Source organism: Dermacentor variabilis, chromosome 4 (assembly GCF_050947875.1).
Source record: "Dermacentor variabilis isolate Ectoservices chromosome 4, ASM5094787v1, whole genome shotgun sequence".
NCBI classification, from domain to species: domain Eukaryota; kingdom Metazoa; phylum Arthropoda; class Arachnida; order Ixodida; family Ixodidae; genus Dermacentor; species Dermacentor variabilis.
The window spans coordinates 59,605,984-59,624,921 of NC_134571.1; the positions used below are offsets into that span (position 1 = coordinate 59,605,984).

General features: G+C 46.0%; 1 protein-coding gene across 4 annotated transcripts in view; it reads left to right on the plus strand.

The window, feature by feature from the left end:
• The window catches only part of rg (A kinase anchor protein rugose), a 336,839-nt gene that overhangs the window by 313,093 nt on the left and 4,808 nt on the right, over positions 1 to 18,938 (plus strand). For all 4 annotated transcript variants that reach the window (XM_075689210.1, XM_075689211.1, XM_075689212.1 and 1 more), the window contains 8 exons: positions 6,169 to 6,263; positions 9,837 to 9,926; positions 10,024 to 10,201; positions 11,228 to 11,308; positions 12,445 to 12,600; positions 13,120 to 13,293; positions 13,991 to 14,089; positions 17,221 to 17,417. In XM_075689210.1, coding sequence (XP_075545325.1) covers positions 6,169 to 6,263; positions 9,837 to 9,926; positions 10,024 to 10,201; positions 11,228 to 11,308; positions 12,445 to 12,600; positions 13,120 to 13,293; positions 13,991 to 14,089; positions 17,221 to 17,417 — 1,070 coding nt within the window. The remainder of the gene's footprint in view (positions 1 to 6,168; positions 6,264 to 9,836; positions 9,927 to 10,023; positions 10,202 to 11,227; positions 11,309 to 12,444; positions 12,601 to 13,119; positions 13,294 to 13,990; positions 14,090 to 17,220; positions 17,418 to 18,938) is intronic.

The following is an 18,938-nucleotide window of genomic DNA, read 5'->3' on the forward strand; positions in this document are numbered from 1 at the left end:
CTAGCTTAGCGGGAAAAGAAGTGGCGCCGATGAGGGGCACGTCACACAGAGGCGATAATTCGACTTCAGCACGTGCACAATTGATGACGGCTTTATTTCGCGAAAGAAAGTCTCACCCAAGTATCACGTCGTGAGAACAGAACCGCAGAACCACAAACTCCACAATATAGAGAACGCCCTGAATAACAACTCTAGCTGTGCATGCTGCTGAAGGCTGAACTGGCTGGGCGCTTGCTGTGCGAAGAGAAGACCCAGAAAGTGGCGTCGTAACTTTTCGTAAAGCGCGAGAGAGGCGTTCGTTTAGAACAGACACGGCTGCTCCAGTATCAATTAGCGCAACGGTAGGGACGCCGTCAACAGTAAGATCGACAACGTTCGAAGGCGACAATGGAGGAGTTGTACAGATCGATGGCGACGCAGTTCTTGCCTCCTGAACTGCGGCGCTTAGTTTTCCTCTTGTGTGGGTGAAGGGTGCCGACGCATGGGGGACAACGAGCGGCGACGCGGGGAAGGTGAACGACGTGTAAGGACCGGGCGCTCGGCTGGTGGCCTGTTCGACTGCCAACTAAAATAAGTGTCGTGGAAAGGCTGCACGTTGGCGTAGGGAGGCGACTGCACAAACTCATCAGAGTGCAGCATGCGGCGGCGGCAGAGTCGTGCAACACGGCCGGGAATACCGAAGGCATAACATATGGGCCTGTTGTCTTGCGTGCGCCAAGGATTAGTAAATGCAGGAGCAGGTCGATGAACGGGACTATGAACGGGTGGTGGCGGCCGAGGACGTAGCGAAACGAGTGGTTGACGAGGGGGCTGCGCGGCGACGGATGCGTAAGCAAGTGGCGCGGCGGCAGGGTACTGCTGATGCTGCATTGGTAGAGCCTCAGCAACTTGGTCTTCAATAACCCGCCGGAGCGTAGGAGGGAGCTGTGTAGGAGGCTGTTGCGGCAAAGGCTGCTGTAGCTCAGCGAAGGGTAGCAGAGAAAGCTGACGTGCAACTTCCTTCCGCACGAAAGCTTGGATTTGTGTAAGCAAGGAGGAACGATCAGAGAAGGCTGTCATGGAAGAGAGGGCCTCGTCAGCCACTGAGGGGCGCCTGGTCAACTCGCGCTGCCTCCTCAACTCGTCGTAGCTTTGGCACAAGTTTATGAGCTCTGCTACGGTGCGCGAGCTCTTGGCGATCAACATTTGGAAAATGTCATCGGCGATGCCCTTCAATATGTGCTTCAATTTGTCATTTTCGGGCATAGACGCATCCACACGTTTGCATAGGTCGAGAACCTCTTCAATATAACAGGTGAATGTTTCACCGGGTTGTTGCGCTCGCTCTCGTAACCGCTGCTCGGCGCGCATTTTGTGGACGGCAGGGCGACCGAAAACTGCAGCGAAACTGGTCTTGAACGCGGACCAGGACTGAAAGTCGGCTTCGTGATTTTTAAACCACAGGTGAGCCACTCCCACAAGGTAGAATATGACGGCATTTAACTTGGCGGTATCATCCCATCGATTGTGCAGGCTCACCCGTTCGTACGTAGCCAACCAGTCATTGACGTCCTGTTTATCCGTACCGCTGAAAACCGCTGGATAGCGTTGCGGGACAGCGCCATAGCAGGCAACGGGGGGTGGCGGCGACGTCGGCTGGGGAGAGTCAGGCATGACGGGAGGCAGAGTCCGAGACTGGAGTTCCAGGGTGTAGATGTTCTTGAGTACCCCGCATCTTCCACCAATTGTAATGGGTGCACTGAACAGTTCGGAGGGTAACGTCTCTTCTTAACCGAGTAGGCAGGTGACGCAGAGCAGGAACAGTTGGTTGCCCGAGCGGCTCACACTCGTGCCAAGCACTGGCGATCCGGCAGGCCCACTGGTTGCACAGCAAGCATGGAAGAGACGATCTGGCTGGCCTTGTTCTTGTGCTCGTCTTCTTCATTACAGTTTGTTTGTTTGTTTCTATCATCCAGTTTAACGTCTCCGTTTCTCATATTTTTTTCTACGACTCGGGCTCGCCTTCTTGTACTGCCAGTCACTTTACTTGTTTGCTGTTTACGGTAGAGGTGATGCCCGTGCTCTCTTAGCCGTACATTTGTTATCCATGTTTCTAAGTCTTTCCTCAAAACTAATTTTGCTCCGCGCTTTCGATGTTGACGAGGAGGAGGATTTCCATTGGCATCCCCTTCAGAGCAGGGCGGCGATAAAATAGTCATCTAGCCTGCTTGAACTAATCAGGCACGTCTATTGCAGTCTAGCAGTTTTGCCTATCTCTCCTTATTTGTTTATTTATTTATTTATTTATTTATTTATTTATTTATTTATTTATTTATTTATTTGGTACCCGCTTTGCCATTGAAAGCATTACAGCAGGGTGGAGGGGGATATAATTCAAGAAAAAAAACTTTATCTCTTAATTGAAACCTCTTTCTCTATATCGTACAGTTGGAGGCCTGTAACAACTCCGGCTCCATTGATTTCTTTCCTGCGTTCTTTTCGCCCACCAATACTGTTGCAGCGGTAGCGCCATCTGGAGAGGGAGAACGACACCGCTGCGGTATGGGCGGTGTTATTTTCAGTGTCCCTCTGTATGGCAGGAACACTAAGAGGTGCAACTGCTGAAGTCGCCGCGCGGCTGAGCATCGGGAAGGAAGTTTGGCAAGCGGCGCAGTGAAGGGGGGAGGCGGGGCACGCTAAGCACGTGCCCCCCGCCCCTCGATATTTTATGATGGCATGTGGCCGGCCCAGTTCCCACCTCCTTCCCCCACCCAAAAAGAAAAAAAAAAATTCCTTTATAAGCGTTCCATAACGGCTTCGTCGCTGTACACACATGTAATGTAGTGTTCCTGTATATGCTCCCTGCGGGAGCATATACAGGAACACTAATGTAATGTGGCTAAGCATACTCGTATTGACACTTTCACTGCTTTTTCGGTGCCCTGGAGATCTTGCGCCGCCAGCTTATTCTCAGGCGCTCTTCTGGGGCCTCCGTTTCCCGGTATTATTGTTGTTTTCGCATATTAAGTGAACTCGCCGCAGTACAATGGCGAATTGCGGTGAAGCGGACTAAAACACATTCTGCATTATAAGAAGCATATGAGACACTTGCCGGAAATCTTTGTTACATGTTGGTCAAAGCACACATCTTTCAGTGCAGTAAGAACGACGAAAGGGAGGGGAAGGCCGCAAGAGCATGGTAGTGTCAGCAATGCGAATGGTTCATAGGGAGATGCTCCAACACCAGACCACAGCAAACATATTCGACATTTTTCATAAAAAGGCGTTGCATGGCCTCTTTAAAATGAGGCAGATCTGTTCGAGGAAGTAGTGGTGAAAATGTCTATGTTGTCTCTCCGGTTTCCTAAACCTGAATTGTACATGGTGGGCGAACCGGCGCATCGTCTTTGAGGAGCTGTCTGCTAAATCTGGGGATGTTAGGAATATTAAAAAAACCATATTTGGGGACTGGCCATTTCCTTTATTGCGGTCAATTATGTGGACACTCCAGGCGAATTTTTACCGTCGCCGTGATGTTCGGTATGAAGTGCAAGTGCGATAAGATCCTTTCACACCTCGCGCGTAGTGTGCTGTAGTTGCGAGGGAAAGCGTGCGAAAGTGAGCTGAGATGGGAGTCTTCCTGTGCGCCCAATCATAGAGGTCGCTTGATCGAGCGGGGGGTGGGGGGTTGAAGGCGGGTTAGCGCGCGTCTTCTCTACACTGGATGTGGCTGTACATGGCTGTCCATAGACGGCGGGCACTGGCTACTCGCCCAATCTTGGAGGTAAACCGAAGCGCGTGCAAATAAGGGCGAGCCGACATGGCTGGTGCCTTGACGCGCACTGTGTCCCCGCACGCCTAGCGTTCGAGGTCCCGTAATCGCAAGTTTCCGAGAAGCGCTCAAGCGAGAGGCTGCACGAAGCGTTCACGCCAACGCGTTACTGGCACTCTTCGTCACGCCAGCATTGTTGAGTGTTCGTGGTCATCGAGTGAGATCTGCTCATGTTTTCCTGCGTGCGCATGACATCATACTTGTTAATTTAATGAGCAATCGAGTGTTTACTACAGTTCATAGGGCCCATGATACTGAGAGCTTCATTTCGTGTAGTTGTCCAATGCTTTGCTATTACTATCCATGCTTCGCCTTTCGGGCGATACTGCATTTTTTTTTCTCGAATGAGTGATCATTTGCAACGAGAAGGAGACCTTCAGTTTTCTTTTCTAGGCCGCTGTGACAGTGATTCAACACTAGTTTTCATGGTTCTGAAGCTTTGCAGAGGCAAGGCATGCGCAATGATTTGGCAAGCAATGAGAACATACCATGCAGAGGGCATAGCTGAAAACGCTTGTACCTGTGAAGTTCCCAGGATAGGTCATTTGCTTTGAGTTAGTTTTATCTTATTTTTTAATGAAAACAATGCATCCTAGAACAATCACATGCTTGGTCAATTTGTTAAAGAAAACGTATGGGGTTTTACGTGCCATAACCACGATCTGATTACGAGGCACGCCGTAGTGGGGGACTCCGGAAATTTGGACCAACTGGGGTTCTTTAACGTGCACCTAAATCCAAGTACACGGGTGCTTCCGCTTTTCTACCTCATCGAAATGCGGCGGCCGTGGCCGGGATTCGATCCTGCAACCTCGAGCTTAGCAGCCCAACACCATAGCCACTAAGCAACCACCTCTGATTGCCTAAATGATTTATGTAAATCACCTAAATGATTTATGTGATCCTGACTTTGCATGTATGTCATGTTTTGCATGCACTAAATTACTTTCGTTTTCTTTCGTTTTGCTGTTGTGTTTGTCGGGTATATTGTCAATTCCAGGAATTGCGCTGATAACTGCATTTCCATAAAAAAGAAGGGCTTTCTGTCAGAATTACCGGCCTGAGAGCTCAGCCACTAAGCGACTAAGGTCAGCGAGAAAGCCCGCTTCTCGAAGGCAGGAGGCGTGTTAGAATAGCGAGAGCGTGAACTCTGCGCACAGAAAGGGAATGGGGAGATAGTACTGGCGCGGGGTCCGACTACTGTATGGCTCATCAGGCTAGCTTTAGTTCCTTTTTCAAGTTTTAGTGACTCGTACGCTCACAGTAGTACCGATCACTGCGGGTTAGGGCTTATAGCGAGCTGCCAGAGCCGTGTCAGCGGTCGCATGCACACGTGCAGCCTCTAAAGGGCACCGAGTGATGCTCTGCAGAAAAACACAGCGTTACCCTAAGTTAACGAAGACAGGTTTATCTGCCTTAGGGTGGCACCCAACACTGCACAAGCAACCGGGCCCGAGCGGCACGTGTAGCAAAGAGGCTCCCGCGCCAAGAGCGACAACACAGAAAGGATGCGGCTAGCACGTCGCTGCGGCAGGATGGCTCCCCACGACACTCCACTAAGGGAACTGTGTCCCTGCGACTATGCTGTGTACTTTTGCGGTAACCGGCGGGGCAGGTCGTGAGAGCGTAGAGCAGTCTTCGTCAGCTTGAGCCTCCAATGAGTACGGCTCGGCATGTTACGGCCACACGCAAGCACCAGGCACCAATCTTTGGCTTAGCATTTGTAAATGGAGCAACCCAAGGTATGCGTTCGCCGTAGGTGCAAGACACCGTAGACGAGCTCAATTCCGAGGGATACCCAAGGGGCCTGTGGGCAAGAGGAAGCAATGTGTACACACCTCGTGCTGTCCCGTAGATGTCTCTCCCTCTGCACTCGCTCTTGCGGTCGCGCCCCACGCCGGTTGTGCCGCACGCGGCTGTCACAGCGAGAGCCGATACCGCGCAACTGTTCCGTGGAACACTACCCACCGGACCTCCGGAGGTGGAGTGACGGTTGTGTAACAGCCCGGCCATCACTCCGTCCCACAGAGATGGGAAAAGGAGAGCCGCAGCGACGGCAGAATAGCCCAAATGCTAGGTGATTCCCACAATCCACATAAAGTTCGTGGATGTCATTGCATTATGACTCACTAGTTCGTGCTATAGTCATGAATTTTCTTCCCTTTCTCTTCTCCTTTAACCAAGTTGTCTTTCTTCTCCTTTAACCAAGTTTTCAAATGCACCGTCTCCTGCCTTCACTTGCCCATCGAGTTACATTTGTGTTCGCATTGTACATGTGCGAGTTTTAAGGTATTTCATAGCGCATGCTTTAACTTCTGTGCAAATTGTCACGTATGTGCATGCCTTTCTGCACGCAGGTCCAGAAGCTGTGAGAAGTACCAATGTGTTTTACTACCTGACCTATGAAGGCAGCGTAGACCTTGAGAACATGAAGGACACTGTCATGAAGGAGGTTAGTGTGTGCACTGGTCAGGTCTTCACACTAGTGTTCATTGGCTTTCATAGTGCGGTTGCGTGGCTCTTGTCGAGTGTGCAGCCGGACTACGTGACCACGCTTACATATTGGTGCTTATTTCGTTGTTCTACGTGGTTGGGTTACCTGATATTTACGAGGCACCGGTGGGAGCACTGACGGTTCTACTTAACATAAATGAATTTGGCCGTGTTGCTGTTGCCTATTTGCTTCTAACATTTTTTACCTGTACTTCAGGGTTTAAAGACATTCAAACTTTCTTCATTACGGTTGACTTCCTTTAATTCGACACTGGTTAATTCGATCCGGAGCGAATGGCCCGGCCGGCGCCCATACATTTCTATGTGCCCAAACTTCTGTTATTTAGATATCAAAGTTGGCCGTCGCCGGATAATTCGAACTTGACTTGTCTTCACCGCAATACAGCCGTGTTATGCGGTGAAGCGTACCAAGAATGAAACAGGGCCACTGTCACGCATTTTTTTTTTCTTTTTTTTTTTTTAGAGGGTATTTAGATCTCTGTTTCAAAGTGGCGCTGTGAGGTACAGAAAAACTGAGCGCGCCGGGAAAGGGTAACAGCAGCGCCGGAGAAGGGTACTGAGAAAGGGTGACTGAGCGCAATCGGAAATGTCAGCGGCGGCGCTGAAGGGCGTTGAGGGAAAAGGCAACAGCGGCGTTGAAGAAGGATATGTCAGCAGCAGTGCAGTAAGGGCGTTGAGGGCAAGCGCGGTGGCGGCTCTGGGGAGGATGAAGGAAATGTCAGCAGCAGGGCAGTAGGCCCCCCGTTGAGGGCAAGTGCGGTGGCGGCGCTGGGAAGGAGGATGGAAATGTCAACGGCAGCGGCCGTAGAATGTTCTGGAAACGGCGGCAGCACGCTCGCCGTGTTTGTATACATCGCCGCGTGGGCTCAGAGTTTCATTCCACATCGCTATATATGACGGCGCACCAGTACCTAGTCGCGGGCGTGGAAGACTGAGAAAGTACGCCACGGCGGAAGAGGCTAGAGCGGCTCTAAATGCCGCTCGTCGTAACCGCCGTCGGGAAGAAGCGGCTATGGATGAAGCTGCGGCAGTGGCCCGACGCGAGCAAAATGCCGCCCTCATGCGCTCTGGGAATGCAGAATTGGTGGAGAGAGAGGCTGCCGCCGCACGTGCGAGAGGAGCCGCAAAGTTCAGCAGCAGATCAACAGAATGTCCAACTAGGCTTTCGCCTTCACATTCTTAGGAAGTTCTAAACATCCCCCGTAATTCTTTCTTTTAATTATGCCGGCGCGCACGTTCTGTCTCTGGTCACAGTACAAGCACCGAAACGCCCAATAAGCATACCAGCAGCCATTCAGAGCCGTGTCTGACGTTACTGTGGCGAATTGAGCCCTTGTATCGCTCGCCATACGCGTCTCGTATACGAGACCGTTAACGGGGCCTAGTACGCGTTCCTTAATTATACGTGTGAAGAAAAACAATCTGTGTTTTGGCAAAGCTATCGAAAAAGAAGGCGGTAAAATAAAAAGAAAACCTCAGTCGAAGGGACGTTTAAAGTCATTAAAAGAGCGGGGGTTAGTCTAAAACTCTTGAGGCCTGCCAGTAAACTTATTAGGCATCTCGGTGCTCTTATTGTGACCGGAGATGGCGCATGTGCGTGTGTAAATTAAGGAACACGAGCTATGTCCCGCAACATTGACACATTTTCCGCTTGGTATGCTTCGCCGCTTAGCGTAGCTGCACTGCGGCGAAGGTAACTTTAAAGTCAATATTGCCAAGTAAATCAATGGCATGTTTCGTTTTTTTTTTTTTTTTGCCTAATTCTACCCGCTGGATAAATCGACTAGTTTCGTCCGTTTCGCCAGGATCAAATTAACGCAAGTGGACTGTATAAAAAATGTAATTTGATATACATGGATCCTCTATCCATGAGCCCTTTAGCACAGCCAGATTTCTAAGTTGGCATGTACTGGAACTTTCATATATACCTGCAACTTTCATCAGCGATGAGAGCGGCAATGCTGAAGACATCAAAATTTTTGTTTAGCACAGGGTAGCGCGTTCATTGCATAAATGATGACAGCTGAAACTTGGCCATTTTTATTCTGGATTATTGAAAGGCTATGCCACATTCCTGGAATATACATTGCCATCTATACCCATTATAAATGGTATAAAGAGGAGTGTAAGAAGTAAATTTAATAAAAGGCAGCTAAATTTTAGGATACCTTGGATGAAATATTTCGCTTATTTGTACTTGTTTTTAGAGTCCTAGCCACACGTTGGCCTGAAGTCACCTGGTCGCACTGGGTGGCAGAATGTAGAGGTATGTTTGGAGCTGTAGTACCAGAGAACTACTCGGGAAGGATGGACAACCAATGGCAATTGATAATTAGATCAGAAAGAAGGTGCCCGCTAAGCAATTAACAGTGAAGGGGAACCAAAATTTTGGAAAATTTATAATTTTACTATATCAAATTATAGGACCAAGAAATGGCAGACTGATGAAAGCAAGGAACAGGCAGCAGCTCTTGCTTGTCCCACGTTCCTCTGTATTGTTCTTTAAAAGTGTGAATTCTAGTGTGAACATACACGAACTTGCCAAGATTTCAGTTCCTCTGCAGTGATGCATGCATGTCTGTCAGTCGGCATTAGTAAGTGTTCTTCTACAAGGTTTAGACAGCTAAAAAAATGTAGCGTTCTATACAAGCTCAAAACTCCGCACATGTTCTGCATTGTAGCCGAGCTGCGCTTTTCAAACATTGTGTCTGCCTGAAAAAAAAATGGCAGACACAGAATGTTGAAGCAGTAACAGTGAGATTTTAACAATGCACTGAGATAACTCATGGTGTAAGAGAGTGAAGTTTCTTAACAGCTTGTCACACCAGCTGCACATCTGCAGTGGTGACAGAAATTTATTGTGATTCAGGCACAGCACTCTCTGTTACTGGTGGTGGGTATAGATTATGTCCAATGATCAAAATATTGTTAGTGTACTGCTCCTGTTTTTAAAGGGGAATCATTTCACACACAGAATTATCTCATCCTGTTTGCAATCTATGGGCACATGCCTGTGCATACTTTAAAAGCTTGAATGACATGTCATGCTTATGAAGCCAACAGATAATAATAGCACACATCGTTTTAAAGCTTGCTTTGAATGTGCACACATTTTCAGGGTTAAGTATGCACGTTACTGACGAGGATTTAAGTTTAGACACAGCACTAAAGCAGCAGTAAACTTGGCACAGCAAATACTAACAAGTAAAACATTGTTTCTAGTGTCACAGCAACTTTGCTGTTGCCGATTTTGCTTGCTTCAGGAACTTGTCTATGTAAACTTGCTCTAAGCAGGTACCCCGCTTTTGTCCTTTCACCGTCAAAGAACTTTCAATGTAGAGTTCCAAGACGGACTTGCGAAACTTTTCCTGCGATTGGTATTTTTCATAAAACTTGACTCGACATTAATAAAATCATAAATCAATCCCGAATTTGTAAACTCAATGAAAAATTCTGTAAAGTTGGCAAGTATGTAACTTGCAATCCTTTGCTTTGTCTCTCTTTCTGAAAGGCTATTGAGAACCAGATCAAGAACTTCGGCCAGACTCCGTCGCAGCTTCTAATGGAACCACATCCTCCTCGCAGCTCAGCGATGCACATTGTGAGTGCTAGTAGAGCAGTAATAAGTGTTCTCGGAGCAGGAGTGTATGAGTAGTGTCGTGCATCACACTGATGTGCTTCTTGACCTTTTCATACAGAGCCCAATGATGTTCTCACCGGTGACGGAGGAGCTGTGCATGATTATGAAGTTCCTGTCCAACTCGCCCATCTGCCACATCTCGGCCAATACGTACCCACAGTTGCCACTACCCTCCGTTGTTACTGTTACCTGCAACCAGAACTTTGCTGTCAACCGGTGGAATTGCAATTACTCTGGTATGTGCTCATAGTTCTTAGTTTTTGTTAAATGCTTGCCACTTAGAGGTCAGTGTCTGAGCTTGTGGATGCATCTCCACTTCAGTTATACATAAATGTGCTACCATGGCAACTTGGTCAGAAGTGTCTTGTTCGAACAGCCATTGTACAAACACATGTCAAGTAACACTGAAGAACAGAAATGTGAAATGAACAGAAAGAGAAACTACTGCAACCATCTCGAACCTGTAGAAAGTGGATTAAATAAAGTACCCATTCACATGTGTTCTGTTCTGTTGATGGCTCATGCAATTTCTGTGTTAAATCGTTGCAACCGCCTCATTTAGTTGCCATGGTATTCATGAGAAATGAGCAACTGTGGTCAGTGAATTCGGTTGCCAAAAAGTTAGTTCTTGTAAGTAATAACTTGTCCTTGAGGCACAGAAATAATAAAGAATGGATCATGGTCACTTATTTAAAAAGCATGATGGTCCTCTTTATAAGCATAAGCTGCTACTCTCTTGCAACAGTCTACTGTAGTGTCGCTTCATTTACGGCAGTCAAAGGCAGTAAATGGCACCATGACACCTCAGTAATGCCACAATATCTAATTGATAACAGGCAACTCTACACTTCTAACCTAATGACAGACCTGACATATGTGTTGCCATGGGTAAAATCAGCAATTCCCTCTGCTTGAAAAGTGGGTTTTTTTCTTAAATGTATTCTTGCTATTTGGTCTCTTGTTAGCAATTCAGCACTGCACGATTTAAATGAGCTTTGGCCATGAATTCGACTTAATAGAACAGTTTTCCATGAAGTAGAGTGTAGTGGTTTGATGCTAGCAGAGGCTGGTGACTTGCACTGCATTCAAAGATACCACAATGCTTTCGTGACATGAGCCAAGCACACCAGCCATCTTGCAAATTATACTGAAGAAAAAAAAAGCTGTGTCCAGGAAGGATCTGTTTGCATGTTACTATTCTTGGTGTTCATTTTACCAGTAATATCAATTATACAGCTAACTATTGTTTACCATTCTCGCAGCACCCATGCATTCACCAACTTACTCTGACTCAAACCAGCCACAGGCCAATCAACTGCCCCTCGCCATGGACCCTTTGCTTAGTAAGTGACACACTCCCTGCAGTAACTGTAACTGAGTTTTTCCTTTCTTTGAAATTTTTTATGCATAGCCACATAGGCTTAAAGCTTGGTTGGGATGGTGCTTTTTGTTGTTTAGACAGTGGCAAAAGTCAAAATTTGTGGGCAGCTGCACTCCTTTATCTTTTACCTGATGTACAGTTGACCACACAAGTTTTCAGAGCACGGAAATTTCAACAAGTTCAATTTCCTTATAACTGCGCCACAAAGTGTAATTTAGGTGAGCGGTAAGATGAATGTATGCAGAAGTGTCTACTGTACCTTTCAAGGGGTTAAGGTCGGGTGTACAGGCTATGACAAAATGTTGTTTCTACTTGGATTCTATACTCTGGACAGAAAAACAGTCAGCATTACTGTCAATTTGAAAACTACACAGCAACCGTCATGCAGCTTTGATAAAGAACTTTTGCAGCAGTAGCAGAGGCACAGTGTGTGTTAGCTGAAGCAACTTAGTTCACCTGAGTACTTCATTATTTGAATACTAGTAGACAGCTGCCCGTGCATAAAACCACGTGTGAAGTCATAATTTGAGTGGCCAATGAATTTTCAGGTTATGAGTGGATTTGGGATGGTTGTTTTTTTATCATTCTCTAGTCACCTTGGAGTTCCTCTTTCTAGCTATGGTAATTTCATATATGTTTCGCTCTTCTTAATTGTATTTTTTTCCTAGCAGTTTAGTCAGCTTTCTTGGAATAGCTCAGCCTAAAAAAATGTCATTATTTTCTTAGTAAAAGATTAACAAAGTGACATATGCTTACAAAGAATGCAATGACTAGGCTAGGACTTTACCATCTCGTGTCTGATGAACAGAAGTCACTTGTGTACTGTCTGGCCATCACAACCATTTTTTCTTTTGTCTTGTATAAGCTTATTACGATATGGGATGTTGAAAGCTACCATTGCTTACGAGGTTATGTATATACCTGTGTGCTCACTGGCATTGCTAAAGCTATAGCCAATAAGAATTCTCAACAGTATAGCTTTTTGGTTGACTCAGCTTACTCACGTGTAGGCAGCAGATCTAAAAGCTAGCATGGACTATAGTGGAGACGGAATAAGAGTACAAACTTTTCTGAACAGCATATTGTGGTGTCTTTCAGTGATGAACGTGGCACCGCATAAGCGGCACCTGGGTGACACGTTCAGCCAGCACGTGCGCATGCGCAGCAGCTGTTTCGTCACCACAGTTGACAGCCGGTTTCTCGTCGCCTGTGGTTTCTGGGACAAGAGCTTTCGTGTCTTTGCCACTGAGTCAGGTCAGTGCTTTTGTGTAGTTACTTTTTGAAGCGTAGCCAAAGACTGGCCAGTTGTAATTCTACATTTTGCCAGTAGCATGCTTGCATCATTAGGGTAGTAGGTGTGCACAGATGCACCCATGAGAGGAGCGGGGGTCTCAACCTTCGAGCAGCATGTCGTCTTTCCCATTTGTCTCTATGAATTACCAGGTAGCTGTTGCCAATTAAAAGTGCCAAATGGATCCACCAAAAACATTTAATCAGAAATAAAGGAGCAGAAAACTTGTGCGTTCAGGCAATCTTAGCTGTATGAGCAAGCCATATAGTAACGAAATATTTGGCTGTACCACTTGTGTTTAGTTATTCATTGCTAGCATCATTTGTGCATAAAGCATTCTTTAAAATAAGAGTTCATAGCATGACTAACTTGAAGTGCTGCATTCAGTATGGTACTAACTGTAACTAGCATATCCAGGATGTGGCAAGCAATTATCTGCAATAACTGAATAACTAAGAGTAGCTTTAATTGTTTTATTGTAGCCAAGATTATCCAGATAGTGTACGGACACTTTGGTGTGGTGACGTGCTTGGCGAGGTCCGAGTGTAACATCACCTCCGACTGCTACATTGCATCCGGCTCCGAGGACTGCACTGTGCTGCTCTGGCACTGGAATGCCCGAACACAGACCATTGCTGGAGACAACGCGAACCCTGGTGAGTACATTTTTATTGTGGACATTCTGCTGCTTGAACTGCAACATTCTGTTAAGTTAAAATGGTGTTCTATATAAATATTGTTGCGTTCGACCTGCCACAGTGGGTCAGTGGCTATGCAGTTGACTGCTGATCATCTTGTTGGTGACATTCCAGTGGGAGCAAAGTGCATGAATGCCTCTGTACTTAAATTCGTGCTCTTGTTAAACAAACCCAAGCAGCCAAGATTAATTCAGCCCCTGTTCTACATTGGCTCAGTGTATATGGTAGCTTGCAGCACAGCAGATGTAAAACATTATCAATTCATTTGGTGCCTTCAATGTGTTATCTTTAGTGGGCACGTGAAAATAATTTGCTATGCTCTTTTATACTATACCCTCTGTGATTACAATTTGAACCTTGACATGTTCTGTAACTGAAGTGCAATATTATTCAGTGTTGTGCTTCCAACAAAAAAGAGAAAGTTGTTTGCTAGATATAATTGTCTTAGTGACATCTAACTGAAAGAAAGGATGAGGATGTTGAGATGATGATTTGGTCTTGCTGGATTCGCAGCAAAGCACTAATAAGGCATATTTATTGTTTTAAAAAATCATAAAAGGATTAAGTGAGTATTGCCTAAAATCGTTTTTCTCATAGCGCTATTGCACTGTTTTAAATTGTAAAATGTGCATTCTCTGTTTCACTGTCATTTCAGACATCCCAACACCACGAGCTACCCTCACTGGTCATGAGAATGAGGTCACCTGCATCGTTGTTTCTGCTGAACTTGGCCTGGTCGTCAGTGGATCGAAATGTATGCAAAATTCTGGCAACCTTCTTGCTAAATACCCCTGTGGTCTCCAGAAAAGTAACCCTGTGGCTGTCATTTGCAGGATGCAGCTCCCTGACCTTTCACACTCTCGCTTCTATTACTCTGCCTATATTCTAATTTGCTTCCCCCTAGTTTTTAATCATGCATAAAAAAGCAATGCTAAGTGTGTGTGCATACGTGTGGCCTAAAAGTGAGATGCACAGTCTCCGTGCTTCTCTCAAAACCTTCCTTGAGCCCTTTCTTTCTTTTATTGCCTAGAATTTCCTCATCTACTTGGGCCTGGAATTTTCGCACCTACATAACAAATTCTGCAAGTGCACAACTCAGCCTATCATGCTACCCATACTTGACTTTATCTTGTGGTTTCAGTTTCAGCTCGTACCATTTTTTTCATGTTTAAAGCCCTGAGATACTTCTTGAACCTTGTAAATTAATCCCAACCAATTGATCATAGCATTGTCATGACTTTCAAAGCTCAGTATTGCTCATATTTAACCTGATAAATGGATTCATCCAATGCTAGACAATGCTGTCATGAACATGTGAGGCAGATATGATTTAGCTTCATTTAACTAAGACATTACAATCTAGCGTGAAGCATAATCTATATTGTGTTTTGTTTGCCTGCACATTGTTTGCTGTTTTTTGGGGGGCATGCATCCTTTGGGACTGTTGCTCAGGTGCTCATGCATTGTGTTATCCCAATCATTGTACTTGTTGTGGATCACAAACTGAGAGACCTTGTCGAACTGTGCATGGAAAACCAGCCATAACTGGCTCAGGCATGCGGGCAAAGCAAAACATGGAAGATGCAAGGCCAAGAAATTGACTACAGAAGCTAGCAATAGTAGTAGTGACGTTTCAACTCCCATAAAACTTTGTGTAGGAACAGTTGAGTTCATTGTGGTTCCTTTCCCTGCCTGAACACTCTCCTAGTCTTTCTATCAAAGACCCTTATTAAGGAGAGAGGTTTCTTTTAAAGGGACCCTGAAACAATTTTGATGATTTCGTACAAACATATTGAGTCGTTAGAGTAGGTGCTTCTGATCATTAATTGACACATCTAAGTGCTCCGCGTAAAGCGTGTAATTTATTATAAGGTTTTAAAAATGTACATCGCTGCTGGTCGCAGCACACTGCTCGGCGGAATTTTCAGCCGCCCCTACCCATATGACATAAATCACCCAATTGACGTCATTAGGGCGAGCTATCCGATTGGCTGCCCAGGGCGCGTCATGGATAATTTTTCCACCTTTATGGCGAACAAATGATGTTCGTAATAGTTGGAATGTTAGTTAAGTTGTTTCTATAAAAAGAAAGTGATAGAAAGAGAATGCACAAGAACGATTTCTCACTACGCTTACGCACTTCTGGCACGCAGCAAGCGTCGTCTGCTTGTGTTAGAACGTGCTCCATTTTGACGAGAGCTCCGCAGTCAGAGTCGGTCTCAGTCTTTTCGCGAGCACTATGATTTGACTTTGTTGCATTGTGGACTGCAAACGTAGTGACTGGCAATATGTCAAGCTGTGACATCATGTCCCTATGCAAGGCAGCAGACGAGCGGACTGGCTGCAGCGCATTAGACTACCACTATCCGATCGGCGCCAGGATTAGCCCGTTTGCAACTGTCACTCTACACCGGAAGATTACTAACGCAGTAGCGTTTCGCGAGTCCATTGTTAGGGTAAACGCAAGTGCAAGAGGACAGGGCTTGGCCACTTAACCGTGTCGTTTCATGGGATGAGCAGAAACGTAAATGTGAATGGTATGCACGGTGCAGCCACCTGGTGGCACAGAGCTCAACCACACACAGTAGCAGTAGCAAAATGTATTCTTCTTTGCTGCTTGTGTGCATTTTTTGCAGGAGTGTAGTCGCTAACACGTTGTTATTGTAAATGTTTAAAATGTTTTACACTTGGTTAGAGCAACATTAGCTCTTTGTTTGGCTGGTTAAGCTCTGTGCCATCGGGTGGCTGGACCGTGGAGAACGATCAGGCAGCTCACGTACGTCTACGTACGTATGCCTCCACTGTTCTGTCGAAACGCCCAACTCGCCTGTGGTTACCGGAATACCAGACACGTTCGGCGCTGCGACAGAATGCTCGCAATGCATGCTGCTTCGATAGCTCTCGCTTGGAATCGACTGCCAAGCAGCTGGCGGAGAGTTTGGAGAGGCTTCGTGCGCTCACTCCTAGAGAACCGGAAGTCGACGACACGACGTGCCATCATGACGCAGAGCCAGTGAAGATGGAGCTTAGGCCCGATCACTCGGTGAACGAGTTTAGGAGAAAATGCATGACTGTGGAAGATGGTAACTTGTAATAATTCGTAACTCTCTTAATACGAGATGTTTTACACAAATTGTGGTGTGAATGATTAACTTTAAGTGTACCCTATGCGTATATAAAATTTGTCCGAACCGTTTCAGGGGCCCTTTAAAACTGTATGACAAAAGTTGTCTCAATGCATTGTGCTTTCTTCACACTAACAGCATTCTTTGGACTTTAGTGTTAAAAAGTATGTAAGCTTGTCATTGCTATCGCTTAGTTCAATAGTTCAGTCAGTTTTGAAATTGCACAAGTCTTAAAGGATCAGAAGCATCTATATTCTGACACTCTTCAAGAAGGCAGTTCATCTCTTGCACTCATCTACCATGCAATAGAGCTGAAAGCTGTTTTGGAAATGAAGTGTCATCAATGATTTGCACTAAAAGCTATCAAGCAAGGAGCTGCAGCAAATGAACAAGAAATGTAGAACAAGTATGTAAAACCCGCCGTGGTTGCTTAGTGGCTATGGTGTTGGGCTGCTGAGCACCAGGTTGCGGGATCGAATCCCGGCCACGGCGGCCGAATTTCGATGGGGGCGAAATGCGAAAACACCCGTGTACTTAGATTTAGGTGCACGTAAAAGAACTACAGGTGGTCAAAATTTCCGGAGTCCTCCACTACGGCGTGCCTCATTATCAGTGAGTGGTTTTGGCACGTAAAACCCCATAATTTTAAACATGTAAAACTGGTTGCGGATCTCAAAGTGCTGATCTCTTGTGTGCTCTCCATTATCTTCAGTTGTGTTTAGCACTTTTAGGCCTAAAATATCACTGCACTCACCCGCAGCTGGCCCGGTGCTAGTCCACACAACCAGTGGTGACTTGCTACGGTCCCTCGAGGCACCTGACCGCTTCGGCACCCCAGAGCTCTGCGCCCTGTCACGTGAAGGCATGGTGGTTGTCTGCTATGGTCTTGGCAACCTCTGCAACTTCACCATCAATGGCCGTCGGTTGCGCTCCGAGTCCCATCACGACAACATTCAGGTGTCATGACAATTCCAAATCTGAAAAGAATGCTTGCATCAGAATTTCACTTTTCACCTATTTACGCTTGTGATGATAGGAAATGACACCCTGGGGCGGTAATTCTCAAGCGATGATTTTCTGTGACAGATCACTTTCACGCAATTTCACGTGACTCGGCACTGTACGTGTCAGCATATACAACGGACAGCATCCTTGGCACTGTGTGGAAATGGTTAGCAAGGCACAGTGCTACTAACACTGTTAGCCAAATACCCTTATGCGTCCAGTGCTGAGTCACAGGAAATCTTGTGAAATTGACTGTATCCCTGAAAATTATCATTCGAGAATACCACTTCTGGTTCACAGAACTGTTGTTAGACAGAAAGATAAAGAGCAAACATATATTGCAAATACTGATATCAGTGGCATATTGTTAAGCCACTGATATCAGTATACTTTCAAAATACTTTCAAGTATTTTGAAAGCACTAAGAATGTCTGATATCAGAGCTTGATTTTGCTGTACACTCCTTTAGATGAAACGTTTCCACATACTAAGCACATTGCTTCTTACGCTGAACAGAGAAATTAAATGCATTTGTAACACACAGCTAGAGCAAAGTTGCTGAATGAAATTTCGTCAGAATTTGGCTTTACGTGCTGTCCGAGCTTGTTTGAAAATGGAGGTGGTGAAATGGTACCATTCTGAAGTTGTTGAGTAACCATATCCTGCCTACAGTTTGTCAAATTGTTGAGCCTACAGTTTGTTCCATGCCTTAGTGTATGTCTCACCCTTTTTCTTGATGCGAGTCATAAGTCAGCCTTGCACAATTTGTGCTTTGGTACCGATCCTGTGTGGACAAAAGCATGGCCTAAATCTCCAGTGCCATTGCTTTCTAGCATTTTCTAGATCACTGAGGACCAGCATGACAAACAGGGCATATGTGTTGCGTAAACAAAGTGTGGCCATGCTCTTAATAAAATGAGAGACTCTGGTGGTTACTCAGTATGTGATGTTATCAGTGGAGTAGCCAGGAATATTTTTTCCTGGGGATGAGGACAGGAGGGGGTGAGGGGGCTGGTCAGACGATGTGGTGAACAAAATTTTGGGGGAGGGGCTAGCACCCAATGTGGACCCCACCCCTTGCACCCCTGGTTTCTATGAATGAATCTTATTTGTGAGCTTCTTTCAACTGTATGTGACTAACCAGACTAGTTAAGTCAGCCTTGTCCGCGTCAGCCTTGTCCGCTGTGTCCTCGTTTCGCCACTGTCTTTCGTCCCTTTTCGTGCGCTAAAAACCTCAGTTATGGAATACCAACACGCCCTAACCTACGCTCTTTCAGCCTTTCAGTTGTTCACTTAAAAATAGGAGTGTCAATTGTGTGAGGGTGTGCGCATGCACTGCATCACAGCATATGGCTCTCATTATTTGTCTTAAATGGAACTGCCCAAAAGTAAACCTATTCAGAACGCTGCCTTAGCACCTTCATTAACTCTTGAATTGTTAAGACAACTAATAATTGTCAGTAAGTGTCAGTG